Source organism: Rousettus aegyptiacus, unplaced genomic scaffold, assembly GCF_014176215.1.
Source record: "Rousettus aegyptiacus isolate mRouAeg1 unplaced genomic scaffold, mRouAeg1.p scaffold_m13_p_10, whole genome shotgun sequence".
Taxonomy (NCBI): Eukaryota; Metazoa; Chordata; class Mammalia; order Chiroptera; family Pteropodidae; genus Rousettus; species Rousettus aegyptiacus.
Genome location: NW_023416285.1, coordinates 97,300,498 through 97,328,165, shown reverse-complemented (window position 1 = coordinate 97,328,165; position 27,668 = coordinate 97,300,498). Strand labels below are relative to the sequence as shown.

The window sequence follows — 27,668 nt, the reverse complement described above, 5'->3', positions numbered from 1 at the left end:
TTGTATGCATCTGCTTGTTCGATGTAGTCAAATAGATTCATACCGTCTATAAAGAGGCTGGCAACTTTTTTTTTTCGTCTGTCGTTTTAATTTTTAGATCTGTGAGCGCTAAAACACATAACTCTAATTCACCTCAACTTCCGTAGAGCGCAGGCGTTGTACAAATACCCCCTCCGGCTTCTCCCCTGCCGATGGGCTCCTTTACCATTCTGCAGCTGCTGCCCCAGACTTCCCCCCACTCTCCTTATGAAACGTCTGAGTTGCTTTAAGGTATCTTTGGAAAAACAGGAGTACTGGGCACATGTATTATGCACTTTTAATGGTCCTAGACAGCGTCTAACGGCTCGACAAAGTACACAAATCAATTAACACCCGCTCGGCAGTCCACGAGTTCCCATTTGCCCATTTTGCCCGTCAGCATGAAGAATCCGTCAGACCTTTTAATGTCCGTCAAGCCGATAGGCTGTGGCGATACAGTTTTGTTTACTTAAATATTCACTAATTTGTATTTCCCTGATCATGCCTGGCCATCCCCTTCTGCCAGGGGACATCTGAGGTTTCCTCTTTTGTACTTTTCCTCTCCATAGTCTTTGCCTGTTTTTTTCCCCCCCTATGGGGTTGTTAATCTTTTTCAGGATTTATAAAAGAAATAGTACCCCAGGTCAGAAGGGAGTTGTTCACGCAGCTGTAAGGTCTACAAACACCAGCGAAACTGCAGTCCAGTCATAACCACGTAATGTTGACATTAGATGGGAAGCACTTTTAGAGGCGTCTTTTAATCACCGAATTTCAGCCTCAAAATACCTATGAGGCTAGCGGGGGGCCCACTTCTCCTCTGTAACATTCACTCGTTGATCATCGACATCCTTTAATGGTCGACGTCTGGACTTTAATCTTCCTTCTGCAGCCGGGAAAAGGTTGTCCAGGGTCACGGCCCTACTTAAGGGCACAGGCCGGTTGTTTGTTGATTGCGGTTCCATCAAGCCGGGGGCGGGGGAGGGTCAGGAGGCCCTAAAGTCTGTCATCTGGCCCCCCTGGGCAGTGTCTCTCCGCACGAGGGTGGCACCGAGCTCAGCGTGAGGAGAGGAGGAGAGGCAGGAAGACGGGCGGCTGAGTCAGGCTCGGCACCATCGTGTCACCTTCCGAAACGTGGGGAGGATGACGGCGGCCCCCCTGGACTCGCCCAGGATGGAGCCCGTCCACGTCTCTGCTCCAACGAGGGAAGGGCCATGCGGACCCTGGACGGACTCTTTCCTGAGCCACCAGGGAGGGTAGGGCCCAGACCCTTCGCCCCGAGCGCCCACTCGTGGCAACGTCGCCGGCTCGTGGCCACGGGAGGCCTGCCACGCAGACGGAAGTCAGAGCCAGCGCTGCTCCCCTCACCGCTATCAGCGCACACAGAGACAACACGCAGAAACACGCGGAAACACGGCTCCGCCCGAGACTGAACCCGAATGGGCAGGGCGCGCCTTCCCGGCACGCGGTGACTTCGCCACGGCCGCGGCGGGGAGGCGGGAGGCCCTGCGCGGCCAGCAGGGCGCCGTCCACCGCGCCGGGGGCCCCGCCACGTCGCCGTGCAGACACTCGGCACGACCTCGGACCACTCAGGCTCGCTCTCTGGGAGGAGGTGGCCGAGGCAGACCTCGGAGGATGTGGCGATGTCCGCATTTCTGGGGCACTGGCTTTGAACTTGACCCCTGACAGCGCTCACGAGGGGTGCCTTCCCTGTTTCCCCAGAAACCAAATATACCTGAACTAACTCTGCCAAGCCCCCTAGTTTAACTCCCTGTCTTTTTGTTTGTTTGCTTGTCATTACAATACAGAATCTTGCGCAGACAAATGCAGTCTGAACAGGCTTCGCCTCATGGCTTATCATGCAGAACTTCTTACTTCTATTGCCATAGGACCCGACGGCAAAGCTTTCCTTCCCTGCGCTGGGTAACGAGGCTGCTTCCGATGGGGTCCAACGCGCCGCGACCATGCCTTAAGCGCAGACAGTGTCCCGCGTGTATCTGCGCAATGCACGACTCGGCGATCGGTGCTGGCCGCCCCCTCCGCCAATTCCAGAACTTCAAGGAGTCAGCAAAGTTTAGGGGTGGGAGCAATTCATTTGGCAACCATAGACACGTGAAAGTCATTCACATTCGTGGAAATACGTGCTAACATGTCCTCACATTACCTTCTGTTTCAAGGGCTCGTTAGCAAAACCTGTTACAGCCGCCATGTCTTCTCAAGGTTTTCTTCATCCCCGACATAAACTTTTTAAGAGACCTAAAACCGAAGGAAAAACTTCCCGCGAAACACTGTGCTGTTTGTGGAGACCGAAGAGCTCGAGTCTTCCCCCACACGACTGTACACGGCCCTGAGTGCTGGGCACACCTGGGCAGGTGGGCCGGGGCAGGTGCCCACCACGGCTCCAGCAGACAGCATGCAGGTGGCGGATGTCGCCAACGCAGCCGTCCTGGGCCACGTGGCGGCGGGACCTCGGCTCCCACGGGCCTCAGCGCCCTCTGGGGCACAGGCTCCACCCTCCGAACCCCCAGGGCCACCCCGGTGCTGAATTAACGAGGTGCGGGCGTGTGGAAATCGGCCGCAGTGCCCTGGACCCCCAGCCCCGCCCGGCCTCCCCCTGTGCTCCCGGAGGCGTCTTTCCCGAGAGCCCCTCTGAGGAAGGTCGGCAGAAAGAGGACAGCTGGACGGCCGGGGACACCAGAGCTAGAGCAGAGTCCAGGAGAGCCAGCACAGGGCCATGTCCCCAACGGAAGCCGAGGCGGGGCCTTCTCGAGGCCCTGGAAATAATCCCCTGGAGTCTGCAGCGAAGACGAAACGGGACGGCCCGCGGGGACTCGGGGAGCGTCGTCCTATCTGTGGCAATCGAGGGCTCCAGACAGACAACGCGGGGACCGGCCAGGCCAGCAGCCCCCGGCCTGCGCCCGCCTCCTGTGGCCGCGGCTCAGTTGTAGGAGAGGTAATCGATGAGCCTGGATGGGATGTCCAGCCTGGCGATCTTGTCCAGCCCGCGGACGCCGGTGGCCTTTCTCAAGCTCACCCTGCACAGCTGGGACAGTGTCAGGGGCGTCTCTGGGAGAAAGGGACAGGAAGCACATGAGGTTAGCTTAACAGCCTTGAACATCGACAACTAACTATCCTTCAGCTTAAAAAGTGCCGAGGTGGAACTGGGAACGTCTCCGCCTCCCTTTTCCTGGCGGTCGGCCAGGGCCCCGCACGCCTTCTCCGGAAGGACGGCCAGGGCCTGAGGGGGCGAGGGCGGGCGACGGAATCGCGCCGACATCCACGGGCGTTTCATTTTGTGGGGGATTTTGTGGGGTTTTTTTGTTTGTTTTTTTGCGATTTTTATTTTCCTCCCACTATGCCATAACCTAGCACGAGGATTTGCCAGCGAAGCTGTAATCTACAGCTAGTAGGCTTGTTTATCAAACTTCCAGACAAATGAGGGACAGGGCGAGGGTCGGCGCCAGGCACACGCTGGCTGCCAGCTCCTGCCGCTCCGGGTCACAGGCTCTGCTCTCACTACTGAGTGCCACAGGGCGGGCGCAAGGGGACCCCAGGGGAAGTGAGGTGCACCACACAGAACAGCTCGGAAAGAGGATGCTGGTCCCAATGGCAGAGGTCAGGACGTCAGGACCAACCGGAAGCCTGAAGCTGTGGCTCAGAAATGCAAGCAAGCCAGGGCCAAGGGCAGAAGCTGCCTGGAGGTCCCTGGTCACTGATGGTGGCCCGGGGACATCCGCGGAACACAGCCTGGCCCGGAGGGCCTGCCTCTTAGAATGATCTGTGTTTGACAAAAATATAAATTAACTGGACGGAGAGTATTCTCTAGTTTTGAAAGTTTTCGAAATAAAATTCTTTGCAAGAAAAAAATTAAAATGACTGATGAAATTCATTTTCCCACGTTACTTTGTTCCTCAAATTATTTGGGGGGAAAACAACCATCATCTTTCAGGAAATGTTTAGCTGAGAGATATGGAGTTTGCCACAAGTTCATACTGGATTTTGGTCAGGTCGGGCTGGCAAAATTTTGAATTAAGTGGTTCTTTTGAAAACCGACAGGTGTTTGAAAGCTTCTTGTGACTGTCATTCTATGCTAAGTCATTTAAAAATTCGTGCCCAAAGAAGAAATCTTGTCCTTAGCCAGATCGTTTGTACTCTGTGACCTGAAGGACAGGTGAAGGTCGCACCTACATTCTCAGCCTCAGGTGGACTTAGTCTGAGATGGTGTGTTTACTCCTAAACGATCTGCTATGCGTCGTGCATAAAGGCCTCCCGGGCAAGGCTAAAGGCCCCGGGCAATGCTAAAGGCCCCGCGTCATCCGCAGGGCGGGGAGAGCAGAGCGGGCCTCACTTTCGTAGTGCTCGAAGCACTTGGCGGGGGGGCTGCTGCTCCACGTGTAGTCAGAGGGCTTCTTCCCCCGGTTGTCCCGCGCGTAGATGTTGCCGCCAAACTCGATGAGCATCTCGATGAGGTCCACGTTCTTCACCTTGGCCGCGTGGTGCAGGGCCGTCTCGTGCAGCTTGGCCGCATTCACGTTGGCCCCTGCGGGTCCAGAGCAGAAAGAACCATCAGCAACGAGAGAATCTGGGGCCGAGAGAAACGTGGGCTTGGATCTTTTCGTCTGGCACATATGTAAAAGCAGCAGTCCTGGTCCAGGAAACAAAATCAAGACAGACTCTGCTGCAGCCTTTTCGAAATCCAAAAATAGTAATTACTTTTTTTTTTTTCTTATAACGAGAGAGCTAAGGACCGGTAGCGACATTAAGGAGACGTAACTGGAAATAGAAAAACAAAAGGAAGAAAAGTGAAATGACTTTCCTGTGAGTTAACAGGTGGTCCCTAATGGCCACAGCCCCTGAGACTAGAGGCTCAGACTGAGCGACTCGACCCCTCCTGCCTGTCCGGGCACACATGCACACGTCACGCATAGCTCACACGTGTGCACACCACGCACACACACACACACACCGAGGCACAGGACAGAGGCTCTAAAAATGTGTTGCGTAAATGAGGGAATAGTCCTTAAATGTAAATATATATTTTTTTATGACAGGGAAGCCCAAAGGGAAGACAGGTGATTGTCTCCCACACACCCCGGAGTTCGGGTAAGAGAGGAGGTCTGGTAGCTGTGAACTCAGCCCTGCCGCCCGCCTCTTGCCTGTGAGAACAGTAGACGTTCAGACAGATGCAACAGGTAAATGCGGCACTTTTAAATACATTTAAAAACACGGACGTGATTAAAACGTTTGCATAAAATGTCATCCTTAGGGCGCAGCCATCACAATTCTATACAGTGGGATTTCTTGGAGCCTCGAAATTTTTTTTTAAAGAAAAATACTACTTCCTCAAAGCCTGCTCCTAAGTGGATATAGAGAAAGGAGAGAGAAAAGATTTTTTTGTCTGTTTTTGTTTTCTGCTTTCACTGGGCAAGACCTTCTAAATCCCGAAATACTACTTTTTTTTTTTTTTTCAATTACAGTCGACACCCAGTGTTATATTGGTTTCGGGTGCACGGCATGGTGGTTAGACATTTATATAATCTGTGACGCGATCTCCCCGATACGTCTAGTCCCCGTCCGGCACCGTACATGGTTATCACAATATTATCGACTGTATTCCCAGCGCTCTACTTTAATTCCCCGTGACTATTTCGTAGCTGCCAGTTTATGGTTCTTCGTGCCTTCCCCTCTTCCGCCCAGCCCCCAATGCCCCTCGCATATGGCAGCCATCAGTTTGTTCTCTGTCCCTATGAATCTGTTTCCGTTTTGTTTCCTGGTTTGTTTTTTAGATTCCACATATGAGTGAATGCATATGGCATTTGTCTTTCTCTGTCTGACTCATCTCGCTTAGCATGTTACCCTCTAGGTCCATCCGTGCTGTTGCAAGATTTCATTCTTTTTTTGTGGCTGAGTAATATTCCATCGTATCTACATATCGCCTCTTCCTTATCCATTTGTCTATCCAAGGACACTTAGGTTGCTTCTGTATCTCAGCTATTGTAAATGAAGCTGCAATGACCATAGGGGTGCATATATGTCTTTTCAAATTAGTGTTTTCTATATCTTCGGATAAATACCCAGAAGTAAAATTGCCAGGTCATGTGATAATTCTATTTTTTTTTTTTAATTTTTGAGCAATCTCCACTGGTTTCCATAGTGGCTGCACCAATTTACGATCTCACCAACCGTACACGTGGGTTCCCCTGGAGAAAACTATTTTAAAGAACTCCAGCAAATAGCCAGCATCGGTGAAGTCATCCCGCAAATAACAGATCAAATCGCGGTCATAAAATATTATTAAAGTGGGGTTCTACAAAAATCAAGTCACCAGCATGTCACCTGGTAATGCTATATGCGGAGGGCATAAGGCTATTAGACTTCCTAGTCCCACTGCTCAAAAATATTTGAAAAAATCCTGCACTCTGACGTCTGACTGAAATTAGTTTCGGTCCCCTAGTGGAACATGAAAGCCGCGCTCGTGACAGTGGACCGCGTGATCCCCGGAACACAGCAAGCACCCCACCACGGTGAAACAGGTGCAGGGATGTTCTCTCCGCTTCCCACAGCCAAACTCAGAAAGTCCGGCCAGGAAACAATCCCCCCGTGAGGAAGAAGGCTGAATTGCCTAATGTTTTAATTTGGCAGAAGTGCATGATAAGAATAATATTTAAAAGCGACATAGTGAGTAAAAGAAGCATTTTCCCTGCGATCTAACCACCGTTCCACATCACGGGGTTTCTTCCAGTACTTTCCATGCGTGGATAATAAAGTGTGTGGGGTTGCAGTCATCATGCAAATAAGAATTTGAATGCTAAATGCAAACTCGTAATGAAAAGTGGTAACGTCTACAGAATCTAAAGTCTAAGTACTTCTCTCTCCAGTCATTTATCCTCACAATATTCTTGCCAATAGGGAACGAAAGAGACTGTCCCTATGTTAGTGACAGAGAAGGGGGCACAAGCCAAGTAAAGCTACTCTCCTGGTCAAGGAGAAAACTATGGCTGAAAACAGCCCTACAGAAGACACCTCCCTTCCTTCCCGTTCAGTGTGCTTTCTCTGTGTGCAAGGCCTCCAAGGGGTGACTCTTTCCAGAGGGTACAAAACGGGATCTTTTAAAAACGTGTTCTTGGCATCATTGGATTGGGCGTAAAGAAAGGACTGGTGACTAAGAGGGAAGCTGGCTTGCTCTGCAGCAGTTGGGAACAACGGGCCAGAGGTACACGGGGCAGCATGGGTGGGTTTTGAAAACACAGGGCTACTGGGAAAAATAAAAATAAAAACAGGAAATAGGGTAAGATCTGTAACACAGTACCATTTATGTCCATTACAAACACATGCCACGAGCGACAATGTGCACCTTACAAAAACACATACAGACACACGTTAGATGGTGGGATGTGGGGGGGGGGAAGGGGAGGGGCTGGCTTTGTGTGGACTAAGGATGGTGATGTACCTTGAACTGAGTGCGGAGAGAGAGAGCCTAAGAGTCAGCAAAACAGCCAACGCCATCTGGGAACTAAGCATCCTCTGCCTCGTGGTTCAGAGAAAAGGGGTCAAAGTCTGCTCACTATCAAAATCCTAATTTCAAAGCAAAATAGGATTGCAGTGGACTCAGGGTGAAACCTTAGCCGGCGAAGACAAGGAAGGGCTGTCGCCAGCTCAGCGCACCGAGACCCCCCCTCCCCCCCCCCCCCGCCCCCAGTTCCGGGGCAGAGCAGGCCGGTTCCGTGTGGCTGACACAGTAACTGAGACACGTGTGACTTCAAGCCCTGGGCTGGGACGGGGTGAGCAAACACTCACCGTTCCGTCAGCTGCTCTGAGCACTTGCGGCAGAGTCAAATATTTACTGCCAGCGATCGGATTAAACATTACCCCCACCGACATGATGGGACTGCCCCCTTCCCCAGACGTCCTCCTCTGCAAAAACCGTATGCAGCTCGGGCACTTGGCCTCATTGCCACAGAAGACCGACAGCCTGGACAGCCTCGGTATCAGCCCCCGGCAGTCACCCGTGACCCCCCACAGCTCGCTGCAAGAGCGAGGCCCCGCCCTCTCTGAAACCACGTGCATATTTTTCTGGAGACGTGGTCAGTGGCTTTCATTCGATTTGCCAAGGGGTCCGTGACCAGCCCTGCGCAAAGCTGAGAACCACTGCTTTAAAAAGAATCCATATGCTACCCTTTTCTCTCTACTTTTCCTATAGTTAAAAAGAAAAAAAATAATAATAAGAGTTTTCTGGAATGAAAGAATTACAAAATAAAATAAAAAACAGTTTTCTTAAAAAGAAAAAGGCTGCATGTCCTCTAAGAAGGACTGTCAGAGACCGCCGGAGGTCAGAGTAGCGACCAGGAGTGGAGCCTCCAGCCCACGGCGCAGTGGCGGCCAGCATCACGAGTCGGCACTGACGCTTCGGGGATGCGTCCCCAGGAGGGTCTCTGCACCCCTCATTCAGCCTCCCAGGTCTGTGGAAACGCACTTGGAAAACTACCAGGTCCCCTGTTTCAGGCTTAGATGGACATGCGGCCACCTTCTCACGCCTTTCCAACCCACGCGGCGGCGCAGGCGTGGTCAGGGGTGGGCGTGGTCGCGAGTGGGGCGTGGTTCCCAGGTGGGCGTGGTCTCAGGGTGAGGGTGGGCGGGATGGCCTAACTTCCAGCGTCCAGTGTGGGCCCTGACTGGGTTCATCCCTGCTCCCACTCAGGCCCGAGCCAATCGGAATTTGGCAGAGTCTGGCCAAAGGGACAGGATGAGGTTTAGACACGGGGCCCAGGTAAGGCCAATGGGACATAATGGGAGGCGTGAGGGAGAAAAGGCTACCAGGGGCCTCGCGAGGTGACGCCTCTGACTTCAGCCCCCCTCTGCGGCGGCCGCTTTACCCCGCCCGGGACGCCACGCGTGTGGTCAGGTGAACACTCAGGAAAGAGGAACTGCAAACTTCAAAGGACGCGCGTTCTTGATGACCCCGTTGAACCCTTGGGGCAAACTGACCCTGAAACTTGCTCTCGTTCTGATCCGTTCAGTTGCCCGAACCGAGAATTAAACGCCTCCGCCAGGTGGAGCTGGCCTCCCATCACAAAGGAGAAATCACCTCTAAAGACTTAATGCAGAGAGGATGTTGGGGTTAACACCATTCATTTGATCCTTTCCCCTATGGACACAAGGAAAGGAGCTAAAACCACGGACCGAGGGAGTACTGAGCGCGTCCAGACCCGGCGCCCAGCAGAGGGTTGGTGCGCTGTGAAACCCACATTTTAAAAACTCTACGGTAACGATAGGTAGACACCCTACCTGGGCCGAGGCATGGGACCAATCCTCTGATGAGCGACTTGGCTGGAAGACTTACGACGGTTTCTAATCTAGACATTTTGTCATTGCATAAAAAATAAGAACTGCTCCTATGACCAAGCAGACACAAAATGAGTCTTTTCCCCTGAAAAGACTTAAAAGTGACACCTTAAAGTGAATAAGACTCACTCCTAGGAACCTACATGTAACAAGCTCAAGCGACCATCGTCCCAAGAGACATAATCTTTCTGAACAGTTTTGTTTTGTTGTCCTAAGCTTTATCCCGAATAGCTGAGCTAAATTTTTTTTCTCAACAAAATGTTTAAGTTGGGTTCATAGTGAAAACGCCTTGCCAATACCCGCTTGGGCTGCACTGTAAAACTCCTGCAGTGGACAGGTCCTGAATCCATCTTCGGTTGGCTGGGTTGTTCTTTACCTTGCTTGCCCTTTCCACCTTGAGAACGTCTCTATCCTGAACATTTTTTATTTTTTTATTAAAAAAATTTTTTAATTACAGTTACCACATAGTATTATATTAGTTTCAGGTATACGACATAGTGATTACGCATTTATATAACTATGAAGTGATCGCCCCAGCAAGTCTAGTAACAATTTGTACCTCTTAATCCCTTTATCTTTCTCACCCCTCCCCCTAAACCCCCTCCCATCTGGCGACTGGTAATTTGATCTCTGCATCTATGAGTGTTTCTGTTTCATTTGTTCATTATTTTGTTTTTAGCGTCCATATGTAACATCATATGGTATTCGTCTTTCTCTGAGGTGTCTCGGTGTGGACCTCTTTCGGTTCATCTTTTTGGGACTCCGTGCTTCCTGGGCTTGTATATCTTATTTTCTTTGCCAGCGTAGGGAAGTTTTCAGTCGTTATTTCTTCCGACGGGCTTTCAACCCCTCGCTCACTCTCTTCTCTTTCTGGGGCCCCGGTGATGCGAATGTTGGTATGCTTGCCGTTGTCCCAGAGGCCCCTTAAACGATCCTCTTTATCTTTTTGCCGTTCCAACGGGTGTTTTCTGCTACCTTGTTTTCGAGGTCACTGATGTGATCTTCCGCTTCATCTTAATCTGCTGTCGATTCCCTCTCGTGTATTCGTCATTTCGGTTATCATATTCTTCATTTCTGACTGGTTCTTCTTTGTTTTCTCTCTCTGTTGAGGTTCTTGCTGAGTTCATCTACTCTTCCCTTACGTTCATTGAGCATCCTGATTACCAGTACATTGAATTCAGTATCCGGTAGACTGCTTGCCTCCATTTCGTTGAGTTCTTTTTCTGGAGTTGTGTCCTGTTCTTTCGTTGGGGACATGTTTCTTTCTCCCCCAATTCGGGCTGCCTCCCCGTGTTTGTTTCTATATATTAGGTAGGGCAGCTATGTCTCCCAGTCTTGGCAGGGTGGCCTTATGTAGTAGGTGTCCTGTGAGACCTGGTGGTGCATTCTCCCTGTTCACCTGAGCCAGGTGTTCCAGGTGTGTCCCTCGTATGGTTTGTGGGTCGCCTCCTGTTGTAGTTAAGCCTTGATTGCTGTTGGCACATCGATGGGTGGGGCTGATACTAAGACTGACTGGTTATGAGGACTGGTCGTGACTACAACAGACCAGCTGTTGCGTGGGGGCTGACCCCATGGAGTGGGAGTCACTTTAGAGGGCTCTAGTGCCAACCGAGTATGCCATTCAAGTGTGTCACTTGTGGAGCTGGTTGGGCGGTGCTCTGCTGAGGTCTGAAGCCAGCCCCCGGGTGTGTTGGTTCTAGAGTCTCTCGGGATGGGCTCCAGGGCAGGCCAAGGTCAGCCGCCATTCGTGCCCAGCTCAGGGCCACCTGGTGGGGGCTGCAAAGTTATCTGTGGTTGGCTGCCACTTGTGCTGGCCTCGGAGGTGCTTGGGAGAAGCCACCCTGGGAGCCGAGGCCGCTGTCACTCACGCCGGGTGGGGACCTTGGCGGGCACCACGGTGCGAGCCCCATCACCACCTCTCGTGCCAGGTTTGTGGCCACTTTGTTGAAGCTACATTCCAGGCCAACACTGGCCACAGCTTATGCCAGGATGGGGGCCACCTGATGGGAGTCACAATGCGAGCTGAGACCGGTTGCCACTTGCACTGGGCTCGGGGCCACTTAGCGAGAGGTACGGGACAAAGCCAGACACTCCTCGTCAGGAGCTTGTGGACCTTTGAGAGCTCTTGGTAAGTCTAAAGCATGCGCCGAGGCCGGCTGTTTCTGTGGAAAAGCCCCTGGAAGCAGCTTGGGCCGGGCACGTGAGTTGGGAGGGACAAGGCCTCAGGGCATCACCAGAGTGGGGCGGATGGTGGCAGTCAGGTCAGGAGAGGCGCAGGTTAGGCGCCCGCCCGCCAGCTGGGTGGGGGGAAGACTCCACGAAGGAGCAGTGGCGCCAGCCAGCACACGTCCGTCCCCGAGAGAGCTGCCGGCCCTGCCCCTCCAGCCCTCGCCTGGAGCCAGACAGTCCGGCTCCTCCTCGTCTGTCCCTGGTGCTCGTTGGGCTGGTGCCCCACATAGAGCCCAGAGCCAGCGCATCTGTGGGAGAGTGAGGCTGTGCACGGCCCCTCGAGGGGACACCCCGGGCCCCCAGCCCTCCAGCTCACCAGGACAGAGTCCCCGCCGGTTTCACAGCCAGGTGGTGTGGGGACTCCTCTTCCTGGCCCTGAGCCCTGAGTGGGGGGCCTGATGTGGGGCTGGGACCCCTCACTCTGGGGGCCCTCCTCAGCCATAACGTCCCTCCCGATTCTTAATCACTGCACACGGTGTGACGTGGGACCTGCCCTCTCTGCGTCCCCGCCCCTCCCGCCAGTCTCGACGTGGCTGCTTCTGTGTGTCCTTAGTTATAGGGCTTCCGTTCAGCGAGTCTCACTAGCGGTGGTTCTCTAATTTGTTGTGATTTCGATGTGGTCATGGGAAGAGGTGAGCACAGAGTGTACCTACTCCGTCATCTCGACTGGAAGTACTGGGCGTTCTTAGAGCACTGGACAACACCCTGGACTGCGAATGCCGCCAACTCCATTTTCCCTTGGACCCCCGTCTCTTCCTGATTTAGACAGAAACCTTACTAGGCAGGTAGTGTGGATGGTCCCCTGTGGCCACTAAAAATAATTATCAGCATTTGTCGAGTACTACTATGTACCAGGTCCTGCAGAAACATTATCACAAATCCTCCCAAGAAACCTGCAAAATAGGTATTATTCTTCCAATTTTATGGGTCTAGAAACTGAGGCCCACATCTCAGCCGGCAAGCGGGAGAGCCAGCTTCACATCCGGGCCGTCCGACCGTACCGCCCAGTGCTCCACCAGCACACGGCGCAGGGAAACACAACGCACCTGCTTTGAGCAGCACTTTGACACAGTCCAGGTGCTCCCGGGCACAGGCGACGTGCAGAGGGGTCCCGAAATGGCAATCGTGTGCTTCCAGATTGGCCCCAACATCAATGAGGAGCCTCACGCATTCAGAATTTCCTTCAAAGAAATGAGGAAGAATGAAAGCACAGAAGTCACGCGCCAGCAGCTGCCAAAACCAGCCCCGTCCACCATAAGTTCCCCCACAGACTTGTCATCCTGGAAGCTTTTTCCTTCGTCTCGTCATTTCTACGTAAGCCCATGTTCTAACCACCCCTCGGAGTGAGTGACAGGCACATCGCCGAGTCCTCATGTGCGTGTGTGCGATGCCCTGCCCTCGTTAAGAAACTTCTGTTTCTTCTTGTTAATCAGTCCGTGTCAGCCTAACGGGTGGGCCCACCAGTGACCCTAAGGGAGGCAAACTTTTCCACCCCTATACTATACACAGATGGCCACTAAACTAACCCCTAAAAATATTGTTTTCTTGTCATTCAACATCTGTTCGTAAACCTTCAAGAGCTGCCCGTAGCAATCCCCAGGGCCTGTGGGTGGTGACAGATGACGTAACCGGGGGGACCGGGGTGTGAGGCAGCTGCCAACAGGGGCCCCGAGCGAAAGCACAGACGAGGCCACACCGCACACCCCAGCAAAGCGCAACAAAGACAAACGCCACGCCGGCCAATCGAAATACAGGCCACGGGCTCGCCGCCTTTGCCCAAAAGAGTACAATCTGAAAGCCCTGGTCTGTCATTTAGAAAGTGTCCGCCAGCTGGGCGCATCTGAAACTTCTAGTCTTACCTCCTGGGAGCTTTTGACGCAGTGAGATCGGTCACCATTTCCCCCGAGCCGGGCCTTCCTCCTCCCCTCCCACCATCGCCAGTCCACCCATCCTAGGAGGGCAGCTGGAACCCCACCTGCTCCCCGACCCTGCAGGACCAGCTTCCCCTACTTTGAGGGCCCCTGTCCTCAGGGATGTGTCTGAGTCTCGTCCCCCAGCTAGAGCAGGGGCCCACAGGGCCAAACGACAGTGAACACTGAGAGAGGCCGCAGCGTGGACCGGTCTCCGGTGTTAGCATCTGAAAGGCACCGAGTGTCTGCTGAGCATAGAATCCCGTCCAGTCCTGGGCGAGGAGTGTCCAGGGGGAGAGCTGGGGACCCCTGGGGCTAGCGACCATGATCCCGCCGGTGTGGACCGGGAGCAGCCCCGAGCAGCCGACAGCTCCCACGTCCCGCCCACACAGCTCCCTTCCGCCGGACTCACCGCTCATGCAGGCCTCGTGCAGCGGGGAGGCCGTGTACAGCGGGGGGTTGACCTTGGCCCCGTGGGAGAGCAAGAGCTTCACACACTCGATGCTGCCGGAGGCGCAGGCGTCACAGAGCGGGGTGCTGCCGTCGATGTTCCGAGCGTCCACCTCGTGGGCAGGAAGAGACAGGTGTCACGGGGCAGAGGGGAAATGCGCTTTCTCATCCTGATGCCCGTAAGACGCTCCCCAGACTTTCTAAGTTCTTAGGTTTTCCAGCATGTGCTGAGGAGCCACGCGGGCAGGGAGCTCTCGACAGAAAGGGACCTGGGCTGGGGCCACCTACCAGCCCCCTAAGGACACGCATCGTCCTGTCTGGGGTTCTTTTCCTTCCAGGATCGCCTCTGGCCTCCACCCCAGCAGCACCCAATCCGCACAGCGCGGGTGCGGGGAGCTCCAGGTTGCAGCGGGGCAGGCAGGGCATAAAGACGGCTCCGCCGCCAGCTTCGGCTGGGCGTGTCTGGAGCTGCTAAACGTGCCCCCTCCGGCTGGGAAATCAGAGTGGGGGGGCAGCTCCCCGGGCCGGCAGATTCCGGGTAGAATCTGTCCAGATCGTGTTCCCTTCCTCTCGAAGCGCCCTCGCGGCCCAGCTTTGGGAAGGAGTACGCAGTTCGCCGTTGTCACTTGTCCCGCACCCCGAACCCCGACCCTGGAGCCTGCATTCCCCCCGATACCACCCGGCCAGGCGGTGTCCCGTGAGCCCGCCCAGCCCACTGTCAAATGTCCAGCAATTCGGCCCGCCAGGAAGCAACGGCGGCTGAGGCCGCGTGGGGTGAGTGCTCACACCGCGGGAAGCAGCAGAGCAGAGCAGAACCTCCTTCCTGCTCCTGTTTACCTTTCTTCCAGGGAGCAGTGTGCCAGCACCCCACTTAATCACCCTGGCTGCCTGAGCCAAGGCCCCGCCGGCTCCCCGGGGAGCCCGTGTCTGCCAGGCCCCCGCCCCCCAGCCATGCCTTCTCTTTGCCCACCCGGTGACCCCACGAGCGCACTTACTGGTCACAGCGTGCACTTGACACAGACTGCCGCTCCCGCCCGCGGCTCCCAGTCCCTTCTTTTCCTCCCTCTGCCGTCCCTAGGGCGGGCCCTGCCCGCGTTGACATCCACAGCGGCCCGCCGGGCGTCGCGAGCGCAGGCGGCTCACCTGGGCGCCCGCGGCCAGCAGCAGCTGCACGCACTGCGCCTGGCCCTGCAGGCTGGCGGCGTGCAGGGGGGTGATGGAGTCCACCGTGACCTGGTTGACGCAGGCGCCGCTCTCGATCAGCTGCTGCAGCCGCAGCGCCTCGCCCTGCTGGGCGGCCTCGTGCACGGCCGTGCGCTCCACCCAGAAGCCTGGCGGGGAGAGGACCGGGTGCTGAGCCCAGGGTGCTGTGCCCGAGCGGGTCAGAGGGGCGGAGCCCACGCACAGGGGCCCTTACGGCACTGACGCCAGGCGCGGCCGCGTGCTTCGCCCACGCACCCCTCTCCATCCTGAAGGCCGCAGGTCCGTCTCTGGTGGCATACGAGGGCCTTTGTGACTCACCTCCTTAGCCCATCTCCCCACCACCCCACGAACCCCACTTCTCAGTCACACTCACAGCTCACTATCGCCTCTGCCGCGTCATACCTGCGTCTCCTTGCATGTCTTCTCGGCCTGAAATGCCACCATTGCCCCCACCCCAAGCGTCCACCCTGCAGTCTCCCGCTCAGATGCCGCCGTACTCCACGTGGACCCAGTCGAAATATCTCTTGCTCTGAGAAACCCTTCCGCACAATGCCCGCACGTACGCACTCGGCCCCACTGCCCCCCTCCTTGCCCGGGAGCGCCCTGAAAGGAGGGGACCGGGTTTTAATACTCCATTTAGCAGATTCTTCAGGGTTTTCTATGCACAAAATCATGTCATCTGCAGATACGGTTTTGCTTCTCCCTTGGAAATCCGGATGCTTTTCTTTCTTTTTCGCGCCTGCTTGCCCTGGCTTGAACTTCGAGCAGTATTAAACAGAAGTGGTGACAGCAAACATCTGTCCCTTGTCGCTGGTCTTGGAGCTAAAGCTTGTCTCTCACCGTGAAGGACGGTGTTAGTGTGGGGTTTTGCAGATACCCTTTATCAGGCTGAAGAAGTTCCTGTCTATCCCTGGTTTGTTGAGTGTTTTTATCAATAGAGGGGGTTGGAATTTGTCAAATACTCTTTCTGCATCTATTGCAATGATCATGCCAGCTTTTTTTCCCCCCTTAAGTCTATCGAAATATTGTATTAGGTTTATTGATTTGTAGATGTTAAACCATGCATTCCTGGAATGAATCTTACTTGGTCCTGGGGTACAACATTTTTTTATATATGATGCTAGATTTGGTTTACTTGTATTCTTTGAAGATTTTTGTGTCTATATTCACAAGTGTTTTTCTTGTGATTGATGTATTTGTCTTGGTATCAAGGTAATACTGGCCTCACAGAATGAGTTGGGAAGTAGTCTCCTGATTTTTGAAAGGGTTTTTGAAGAATTGCTATTAAATCTGTCAATGTTGGGTCGAATTCACCTATGAAGATATCTGGGCCTAGGTTTTCCTATGTTAAACTTTTAAATGATTAACTTGATCTCTTCGTTTGTTATAGGTCTATTTAGATTTTCTATTTTCCGAGTCACTCTGTAGGTTGCGGCTCTTTAGGAATCCGTCCACTTCATCCATGTTTTCTAGTTTGTTAGCATACAATCTGTCATGGACTGAATTGTGTGGCCCCCCAAAATCCATACGTCGAAGCCCTAACTCCTAGTACCTCAGAAAGAGATCGTTTTTAGGGGGAGGGGGCCTTTACAGGGTGATTAAATTAAAGGCCGATAGGGTGGGCCCTAATCCGATCAGACCGGAGTCTCTATAAGAAGAGATTAGGGCGCACGGAGGGTTACTAGGATGTGCATAAATGAAGCAAAACCAGGGTCTGCAGGCCAGCAGGAGAGGCCGCAGCAGGAAGCGAGCCTGCCAGCATCTTGGCTTTGGACTTCCGGCCTCCAGACCGTGAGAAAGGATGTCTGTCATCTCAGCCGCCAGTCTGCGGTGCTTTGCTGTGGTGGCCCTGGCTGAGAGCTGCACAGTGGTTCACGGTTGTCCCTCATGGTCCTTTTCATTTCTGCAAGGTCCATAGTAATGTCCTCCTTTTCATTCCTGATCTGGTAACTTGAGTCACCTTTTTTTTTTTCCCTTGGCCAGTTCAGCTAAAGGTTTGTTAATTTTATCTTTTCAAAGAACCAATTTTAGGCTCTGTTGGTTTTTCTAGATTGTTTTCTGGCCTCTGTTTCATTAATTTCCTCTCTAATTTTTATTTCTTTCCTTGTACTTTCTTCCAATTTAGATTCTTCTTCTTCTAGCATCTTAAGATGGAAGGTTAGGTCATTGATTCGAGGTCTTTCGTCTTTTTTAATACAGGTGTTTACTGCTATACATTTCCTCTAAGTACTGCTTGAGCTGCATCTCATAAAATTTGGTGTCTTGAGTCTTCGTGTCCATGCATCTCAAACTATAATTATTCATTTTTGCATTCCAACCTCATCAAGTACATGTTCAACAAACCTGTTAATAAATAAAGGCACCATCCTACCCCAAAATGGAGTGGAATCCTGTCTCTTCTCATCTCATCACCTTCGCCTCTAGAGAATGGGGTGCACAAAACTCGGCCCCCGACCTCTCAACTCCTTTAATCACGGTTCTCACACGTGAGCACCAGCATCCCCTGGAGGGCTGAGTCCCACCCCTAGAGTTTGGGGCAGTAGGTCGCAGGTGAGACCTGAGAATCTGAATTTCTAACAAGCTCCCAGGTGGCCTAGATGCAGCTGGCCTGGGGACCGCGTGGAGAACCATCCATCGCTTTAGACAACGCTCCTCTGTCCGAATAAAGCCTGTTCTCTGCAGCTCTGGCCCATTCCCTCACTCCTCCAACTCCCCTCCAACCCCCTCCTCGCTCCCCCACCCCCCCGCCACTGACCTCCCTCTCCCCGCTCATCCTGGACAGCTTCTGCTTGCACCTCTCCTGACTGAAATCCAAAGCTTATTTTTTCCCAGACGCCTTGCCCCTCTCAGCTCCCATCCGTGCTGGGAAGGCAGCCCCTCCTCTGAAGCCCCTCAATGAATGGCGTCCGTCTGCAGTATTTTACCCCCCAGTCGTACCTATCTGTCTTGCCCAGGAGCCAGGGAGCCGGCGTGACCCCATGAAATGGGGACGAGATCGTGGGGCGGGGGAGACGAAGGGAGCCCTGAAACACACGGCAGGATCTGATTCCCACGAAACGCGTAAGCCACGCTCGTGGGACGTTCTACTTAACGTCTCAAGAAGGGGCCCTAAGTGTGTTTCCCAGTGGTAATGCACAGTCATCCGTGGGCCTGTCTTGGGGTGGAGTGAAAAGTGGCTACAGGTCACCTTAAAGTCAGTCTAGGGGGAGCAACACCCCAAGGGCAGAAGGAGCAGCTGCGACCCTAAAAAGAGGAGGGAGAGAGCAGGGCGACGCCCTAGGGCTTGCCGCGGAAGGAAGCGTGCGGCTCAGGAAGGCTGGGCCCCCGGGCCTGTGGCAGGCAGCCTGGCACGGCCCCCGCAGGTCTCCCATCGGCGGCTACCTAGAGAGACGTGGCATCTTCCACCGCAGCATGCAGAGACGAAGGCAACGGGATGGTGAGCACTCACGGTCCCGGGGGTGTGCAGATAATCTAGAACGACAGGGCGCCTGCGATACTGGAGGGGTGTTTACGTGGTGGGAACTTAGAAGCAAGGCCGCCCGAGTGTCCAGGGCCAGTCGGGAAGGCACCTCGGAGGAGGCGGGCTGCAGGGAGTCCACGACTGGCCTGACTCGTTTGGCTGAGTATTGCCAGCACCTGGCACAGAGTATGGCTCAGCGAAGATGCACACATCCGCCCACTTGTTGAATGAATAAGCGAACGAATGGAGGGAATTACTAAAAGAAATGATAAAGTCTGGACATAAGAATTCTTAAAGAAAATCTAATTTTCTTTCTTGACGACCAGTCTGTAGAGGAAATGCAAATTACTGGTAACCAGCAGCAGCCATGGGAGGCCAAGATGAGAAGCAGCAGGTGTGAAAACAGAGAAAAGAAGCCCGTGTACATCCAAGGGCACGGTCAACAGACCGGAAGGCCACGGGACGGAATAGCTTCAAATCGTACACCCGAAGGGGTTCGTATCCAGAATACAGGAAGAACTCCTACGACTCAACGACATGAACGAACAATCCCATTTAAAAACTGGCAAAGGACCGAAATAGATATTTCTCCAAGAAAGATATACAAATGGCCTACACACACATGAAAAGATGTTCAGCATCACTAATCATCAAAACAAAAACAAAACCGCAGTGAGCTACCACTCACACCCATCAGGACAGCTACTGTCCTAAATAAATAAACAAACAAATAAATAAATAAACGGTGAGGACATGGAGAAAATGGGACCATGTGCACTGTTGGTAGAAATGTAAGAGGTACAGCTACGACGGAAAACAGTATTCTGGTTCCTCGAAAAATTCAAAGAGAATTATCATACGATCCAAGAATCGAAAGCAAGATATTGAAGAGGTATCTGCACTCCCGTGTTCGCTGCCGCCTTACTCACAATAGCCAAGGGGGGAAGCACCCCCCCACCCCCCAGTGTCCGCGGACGGACGAATGAATGAAGAAATGTGGTGTATCCGTAGCATGGAATTTTATTCACCCTTAAAAAGGAGGGAAAGTCCGTCACACGCTACGTGAATGAAACGAGTACATTATGCTATGTGAAATAAGCCGGTGGTCACAAAAAGGCAAATGCTTATATGATTCCACTTGTCTGAGTCATCGAATTCATAATGGCACAAAGCAGAACCGTGGCTGTGGGGCGCTGGGCGGAGGGGAGAGATGGGCGTCTAAGAGCTGCAGAGTTTTCAGTGTTGAAGAAGAAAAAGTTCTGAATATCTAATGCACAGCAATGTGCATATAGCTAGTTCTACTGGCCTGTACGCTTAAAATTTATCATCTATCTTAACCATTTCTATGTTTTGTTTTTTTATTTTACAATTAAAACTTTAAAAATTACTTTTTAAAAAGTAACAAAATGGTGGAGGAGACCCTGGGGGTGAGGGGGTTATCACCTGCAGCTGGTACCAAGGACAAGCTGTCATCCACAGGGACAGTCACAGTGGGGGCGGGGAGCAGGGGGTGGCCTCTGGTGACTCCAGGAAGGGCTGAGAAGCAAGGGGAGGGGAGGAGCACCCCTACGTAAAGGCCGTGGGGGCTGCGTGGTGCCCAGGAGCTGCGTGACCACCCCGGCCCTCCCTGGGGGCTCGGCCTTCCCTCGCTGAAGAGGTGGGGCGTTATTAGCCTTAAAGCAAAAAAACACAGCATGGAAACACACCGTACATGACCTCAGGCTGCGTTCCAGCCCCGTGCTGGACCCCCACTGTTACGTGACACCCTTGTCCCCTGGGAGAGGGGCCACCTGGAAACCTGAGACCCTCCCGTTGTTCTAGCAAGTTCCCTGTAGGATGAGCACTCCCCTAAATCCTAGCCTTGCCAGTGACTTGGTTTCCTAGCACCCCTCTTCCCACTGCCCCCCTCCCGCCACACCCCCTCCAGTCATCCCATCCCTCCCTGCCCTTCCCGGGCCCCCTCCCGAGTGCAGCTGGACCCTAGGTGGGTCTCATGGAGGCTGCTCAGGACACCTCGGTTGCCCCTTTCTTCAGGGCGGACTCCATGCCCCCGCCCCTTCCCCGGGTCCACAGGCCTCCAGCACGGAGTCCCGGCCTCCTGTGCATTCTCCCCACTCGAGATCCCTCCCATTGCCCCAGAGGGCCCGTGCCTGTGACACACGGCCCGCCCCCGAGGGCCCAGGAGCACAAGGCTGTTTGTACAAAAGCTAAACAATGAAGCTAAGAGCTGAAAGGACCTTGGAAATCGTTTACAGTCGGCCCTTCCAGAAAAGCTCGTATACCCAGTTCTCTGATCATAAAGGAGCAAAATGAAAAGAAAAGGGGGTCACAAACCCGTAAGGACAAAGAGGCCAGCACTGAAGATAACGGCACCTCTGCGGGGTGCCCTAAGGGTCAAGGGCACACTGTGTGTGAAAGACCCCGGGGCTTCGGCTCAACAAATGATCTCTGTCACGACCAGCAATTGTGAACAGCGCAGTCTAGAGTTTCAGTGCACTGCAAGGTAGCAGTCACCTGCATCCTCAAGGGAAAACAAAAATCTTTATTTATTATTAATTTTGTTTGTAGAAACTTAGGAGTTGGGGCTGACTGTCCGGTTGCTTTTTAAGAGATTTTCCAGCCAGGTCTTATTCAACGTTTTAATGACGCATATGCAAAGAATACGTTTGTCAGTAACCGTGATGTCAAGTGGGGTTTTAAGAGTTAAATGAGGTAAAAATTAAAAATATTAAAAAAAAAAAAAAAGGTCACCTTCCTATAGGGGCAAGACAGTCAAAACTTGGCAAGAGAGGAAAAAAAACAGAAAGTGAAAGAGGGTAAGTGAAAGCAAAAGAGGAAAAGCAGCGAATGGAGACTCCTAAGGGGTGAAGAGCCAGGAAAGGGAAAGACGTCGTGGGGGGGGGGGAAGGGGCGGCTTCCGAGCGCCCCGCGCGCCCCGCCCGCCCGCGCCCCCTCCGCGCTCAGCCAGCGCCCGCTCCAGTTCTTCCTCCCCTAACGTCAGAACGCAGGTGTGTGTGTGTGGGGGGGAGGGGGCAGCGCACCTAACCACCGAGCAGGCGTCCTCCATCCCCCCCCTCTGGGCCCTGGGGCCGGGGACCTGGGGGAGTCCTCCGCTGGAAGTCATCTGAGCCACGGGGTTCTCACCCTGGGAGGTCATGTTTCTTGGGGGTGGCCTGTGGAGAGAAGAGGATGGACGGCGACCAGTGTGGTCTCCCCAGAAAAGTGCTCAGTAAGAGTCTGTCACTCACCGCGTGTGATTTCTCTGAGTGCCCTACATAGGCTTTTTTTTTAAAGTTTGTTTACAAATCCTCTTTGAAGTGCGATTTTAGGCTAAGCTTTCCTGCTCTAATTATCTCTCTACCTCTGAGAAAAGGCCCTGGGCGGGGGTGCGGGGAGACCTACAGATGCTGACACCCGAGTTCACGGGGCTCCTGATTCAGAGAAAGCCAGGTCCACACCCAGACTCTCTGCACGAAATCAAAGCCACGAGCCTGCCTCCCAACCCTCTCCACAGTGCCTCTCTCAAACACAGATGCACGGCCGAGGTTTATATGGAAAGGGAAAGAGATCAAAGCAGAAAGAAAATAAGGAATTCTGAAGACACCTGGCCAATGCAGTGAAAAACTTTTAAAGAACTTTTCTTGATACTTCAGAAGAGAGGACAGAAAATATTGAAATAGCGGGGACCTTACTAACTGAAAATTCAGGGAAGAAGAAGGGCTTTTTGGCAGTGAAAAAACGTAACGAAAATTAAAAACAAATCTAATTAAAGAATTGGAAAATAAAGTTCAGGAAATCTGGAGATAGAACAGAAAGACAAGGAGATGGAAAGTATACCAAAAAAAAAAAAAAAAAAAAAAGAGGTAAGAAAAATAAAGGTTCCATCCAGGAAGTCTGAAACCCAATTAGCAGGGGTGCCAGAAAGGGAACAGAATTCCCAAAGACGTTACACTGAAAAGTCCCTGAATTAAAGGAGATGGGAGTCTAGCTGAGCAGGGTCCCGTGTGTAGTCAGAGTGAGTATAAAAAGGGCCCACACCAAGCCACACTGTCATACAGCAAGGATCAGGAAAATCCCTAAAAGTTTCTAGAGAAGAGGAGAAAAAAAAAAGTCACGTTCAAAGAACCAAGAATTAAATTAGAATGGCATCTGATCTCTTCAGGCCGTTCTAGAAACTTAAGGACAGAAGCGACGTTCTCAAAATTCCGTAGGAAACGCATTTCCAGCCCAGAATTCCAAACCCAGCCAGGCTGCCAACGGCGTGTGGGGATAGGACCAGGACGTCTGGGGACAACTAGCAAGATCTCAACTCGCCCCCTCGTCATTCTTTCTGGGGATGTTCCTGGAAGGTGAGTCCCATTGAAAGGAGGGGTTTAAATCAGGAAAGCAGGAGATGCAGTTTAAGACGCTGTCTGAGGTTTCCCCACTAAGTGGCGTTTCTGGAGAGTTCTAGAATGCAGCTTTAAGGCAGAAACAAACGCGACTTTGGGGCAGTCTATTTCTCAGCCAGGGCACTGATCACCTAGCTCTCTCAAGGTGCTTTCAACACAATTGTATGTTTTAAAAATCCATAACTCTGCAGACGCAACGGAAGGGTGAACTTGGATATAGGTTCCCAGGCACTGGGTGCTCGTGACTGCAGACTGACATCCCCAAACTGGGCCAGCACTGCAGGTAATCCTACACACCGATTGGAGACAAACCCGCCTGACAGGAAGGGTGGGAACCTTTTAGTATAAAACAAGAAGCAACTGAAAAGGCTAAAAACCCCATCTGGGTTTAAGCCTCAGCTTTGCTTTTTTCCAGCTGCGTGAACTCAGTTTCACCTTAAGTTATCAAAAGTGATGACTGTCTAGCAGCTGTCCCAGGGCTTGCAGCTGGTGCCCTAGTAGCTCAGTGGCTCCTGTCACAGTCCCAGGAGTAGCCTCTCCTTTTTCTCTCTCCGTCCCACCCACCGTCCCACCCGAACACTGTAGGTGGCCGGGAACTGTGTTTAGAGTTCTCGCCTAAGGGTAACTAACTGCAGGCTAGCAGCCGATCACCTTGCTTAGAGACCAAAGCCCCTAAGGCACTCATTCACCTTCTGCCAGCCTTGCACTTCCAAGTCCGAAGCCCTTGAGGACAGATGCTGAATTTAGGGTCCTTTTTTCAGTTTCGTAAATAGACACCTTTAGTCAATAAGACGCTGGATTACATTTGCTAAATGGTAAATAAATATCACATGCACTTTAGGATGTGACTTGTCCTAAATTCTTTGTACTTATGGATAAGGCCATACTGCAAGACCATGCAATCTTTACCTCTGTGAGGTGTTACATTAAAAGAAAAAAAAAAATGGAAAATCTACATGCTTTGGTTGGAGTACCTCACATCTACAGAATTTGAGGTCAGAATGTTTAAATAGCCCGTGATGTACTTCTGTTGGGATAGCAGTGTTATTTTTTGGGCTTCAACACATTCAGCTGATTCATTAGCATTGAGAATGAAAATGTCAGCACATACCTTGGAGAAATATATTAAAACAAAGTCAAAAAATATCCATGACCCCCAGAAGCTGTGCATCCATCCATTAGTTAAGAATGTGCTTTCTTCTAAAGACACATTCCTAAACTATGCAAAAAAAAAAAAAAAATGCTCAGAAGTTACGCTGTGCTATTGAGTATTCTACAGGAATAAAAATATTTAAATATGTGTTTAAATAGGCTTCCATGGTTAGCTAGTCATTGCTTATTTAATTGAGCCAATCAAAGATAGATCACACTGGCAGGGTCAAAGTCTTGTGTCTGCCTGGGGTGGAATGCCAAGTAAAAACAGTGTTATTAAATGCCTTTAAAGGATCAGGTTGAAGGTAGCTCTTTTGCGAAATAAATTAAATGACTTTGCCTTTTCCTCCTAAGCTAGATTTACACTCAAGAGACTTCTCACTTTGATTCCTGTTACTGTTTTTACCAACGTAAATATACTTCAAATTTTGTTTTCTTTCCAGGCTTTCGAAGCTCATTTTATTCACCATAATATTACTTCACAGGCAGGAAACTTTGCTTCCCCAAAAGAATGAATTCATTTCATTCTTGGCCAGCCCAAATGATAAGAAAATTCCGCGAAGAACCGAGATCGCATTGTTTACACAGTGTGATATAATATCACAAGGGCACATCCTCCTTCTGGAGCTGATTCCTTCCGTCACACCAGGGTGTGTAGGATGCTAACGACAGTGCCAGGGCTGCCCAGGGAAGGGTCTCGCATGGGCCTCTTCTGGCTTCTTCTCGAACTTGGCAATGACCACGCACTCCACCCCCACCCTCGCGGCCCCGCATCTTCCCCAAGGTGCTTAACGCTCTGGTGGGTCTGCAGTTCTGAAGTCCCACTACTGTCGCGTCACAATGATGACCAGCGCTACATGCGCTGGCCAGGGCAAAGGGCCGGGACACAGAAAACCACGTCCGAATGCATCGCATCGCCGGACCCTCCTCTCCTTCAAAGACATGGCCCTTCAACCTGGGGCCACCGAACAGCCCCTGACGACGCTCTTAGAGGAGGGACGTCATGGGTGTCAAAGGCAATGTCAGCAGATGCACCTCTTCGGTCTCCAGGAGCCGGCAAGGGAGGTCCTCTTTGTCAGACCCGTGTTCCCTGTACCCAGACCCCGAGCCTGCGCCCCGCAGGGCGCCCCGCACGTACCCACGTCGCCCAGGAAGCGGCCGTCGGCTGTCCCGGGCTCCATGCCGCTCGCCGCCACGCGCCTCCGGCTCCGAGTCCCTGCGACTCTCGGCGCCGGGGACAAGGGCGGGGGGACCGCGCGGGCCGCTGGGCGGGCCGATCCGAGTCGGGGCCGCGCGTCCGGCGGAGGCGGCCGTGAGCGCTGGGAGTTGTAGTTCCCCGGCGCTGCGGGATGCGCTTCCCGGGACCCGTGGCCAGCGCCACGTCGCGGTAACCCGCGTCCGACTCGGCTGTCACTGCCGCGGCGCACACATGTCCGCGTGCAAAACGCGCCTGTGCCCATGTGCAGAGCGCGTCCCTGTGTCCAAGCGCAAAACGTGTGCCGTGTGCAAAACGCGCGTCTGTATTGTGTATGTGCAAAGCGTGTCCAGCTGCTAAAACTCGCTGCCGTCTTTTGCATGGACGCCCCTTGGCCAAGCTCCGGAGTTCCTCCACGCTTTCATTTTAAAGAGGAAATTCCTACTGGAGCTGGCATAGTCCCTGTTTCTTTCTTCTTCCAAGGGAAATCATGAATTCCAAATTGTTTACATTCATTCAAGAACAAAAACACTCCCAGGTCTCCTGGCAGAAATGAAGACCCTGTTTCTGAGTGACTCCAAGTTGACAATTAAGAGAGGTTGTTTTGTTTTGTTTTTGGTAAAGCCCCTAACAAAGTTGAGAAAGTTCGATGTTGCCAAATTTCGCTGCAGCCCCCACAGAACCTTGCTCACCCACCCTGCCTTGAACTGAGCCTAAACATAGAAATTAGTTTGGGCTGGAAAGTCAAACAATCAGGAATTGGCTGATCCGGAAATACATAAGGGCTAGCAGAGAGCAGAAGGCCTGATCTGCCACCCTGGGGAGGTTTCCCTAGGAGGTGGTGAATCTTTACCTGCCGTATGGACAGTAGGCATCACATTGAGGAGGGACTGAGCCCTACCTGTCAGAATCCAAAGATGCTGGGGATTGAGAACTTCAGGCCTCAGAATGACATTTTGAGCCTATTGTCAAGCAATGTGTGTGCATACCCTTTTTGCCACTTGTCTACCAAGATTAAGCTCTTGAATTTTTTTGCGAGTGCCTTGCATTCTTTACTAAAGGTAGTACATTTTTGAGTTAATGTATTTGCCATGGGATAATATGTTTTCCCATGACAATACCATGTGCTTGTATGTTTGTATTTTCTTTGATACTCCCTCTTTGACCAAGTGTCGTCTAGATATGAATGTAGATGTATATGTATTTAACTATGTATCTACATATATATAAACCATACATATTTATTTATATATATTTATGTATATATGTAAGTAATTATGTGTATATATGGACGTACGCAAGTATTTGCTAAACCTGCAAAGCAAATATTCCTTATAATTAGCTTATTATATTGTAATTTCTTCTCCATTCTGTTGCTTGATTTCTATAGTTAATTGCAGAAAAGCTTTTTAAAGTTTATATATATTCAGAAATATATGCTGTGTATTTTCTTCAATATTCATGATGTATTTTCTCATCGAGATTCAGAATATGTATATTATTCTGTTTTCTCGTTATTAAGTCTTTAATCCATCTGGAATTTATTGCAATATATAGGATCTAAGTTATTTTTTTTTCTAAACTGAAACAGAATTGTTCCCAAAATACTTATTAAATATTGATTAATTTACTTTTGTGTTGATCTTCTTTTATTGCATATTAGATCCCAATTATCTTTTTCTTTTTTATCAAGATATAATTGACATATAACATATTAGTTTCAGATATACAACATAATGATTCAATATTTGTGTATATTAGCAAATGATCACCACTGTCAGTCTAGTTAATATCCATCACATGGCTACAATTTTTTTCTTATAACTTTCCTTATGAACTTTTATGATCTACTTTCTTAGCAACTTTCAAATATTCGGTACTGTATTTTTAACCATATTCCACCATGCTTTACTTTACATCCCCATGACTTACTTGTAGTATAACTAGGAGTTTGTAGCGTTTGACCACCTTCATCCACTTCTCCCAGCCATCCACCCCCACCTCTGGTTATTATCAATTGGTTCTCTGTATCAATAGCTCTATTTTTCTCATTGTTGTTTTGCTTTGTTTTGTTTTTTGGCTTTTTTATTTAGATTCCACATATAAGTGAGATCACACAGTATTTCTTTTTGTCTTATTTCACTTAGTATAATGTCCATGTTTTCACAAAAATGGCAAGATTTCCTTTTCATGTCTGAATAGTATTTCTTTGTATATGTGTAATGCATTTTGTTTATCCATTCATCCATTGATGGGCACTTGGGTTGCTTCCATGTATTAACTATTGTAAATAATCCTGCAAGGAACATGGAGTGCATATA

General features: G+C 51.5%; 1 protein-coding gene across 1 annotated transcript; it reads right to left on the bottom strand.

Moving 5' to 3' along the window:
• Positions 1-65: 65 nt before the first annotated feature.
• On the bottom strand, positions 66-25,804 carry ASB13 (ankyrin repeat and SOCS box containing 13). Its single transcript, XM_016127996.2, is given in 8 exon segments — positions 66-3,081; positions 4,364-4,555; positions 12,633-12,767; positions 13,909-14,059; positions 15,090-15,277; positions 25,291-25,501; positions 25,503-25,559; positions 25,793-25,804. Coding segments are annotated over 8 exon segments (1,074 nt in total). The 3' UTR covers positions 66-2,953.
• Between the last annotated feature and the right edge of the window lie 1,864 nt (positions 25,805-27,668).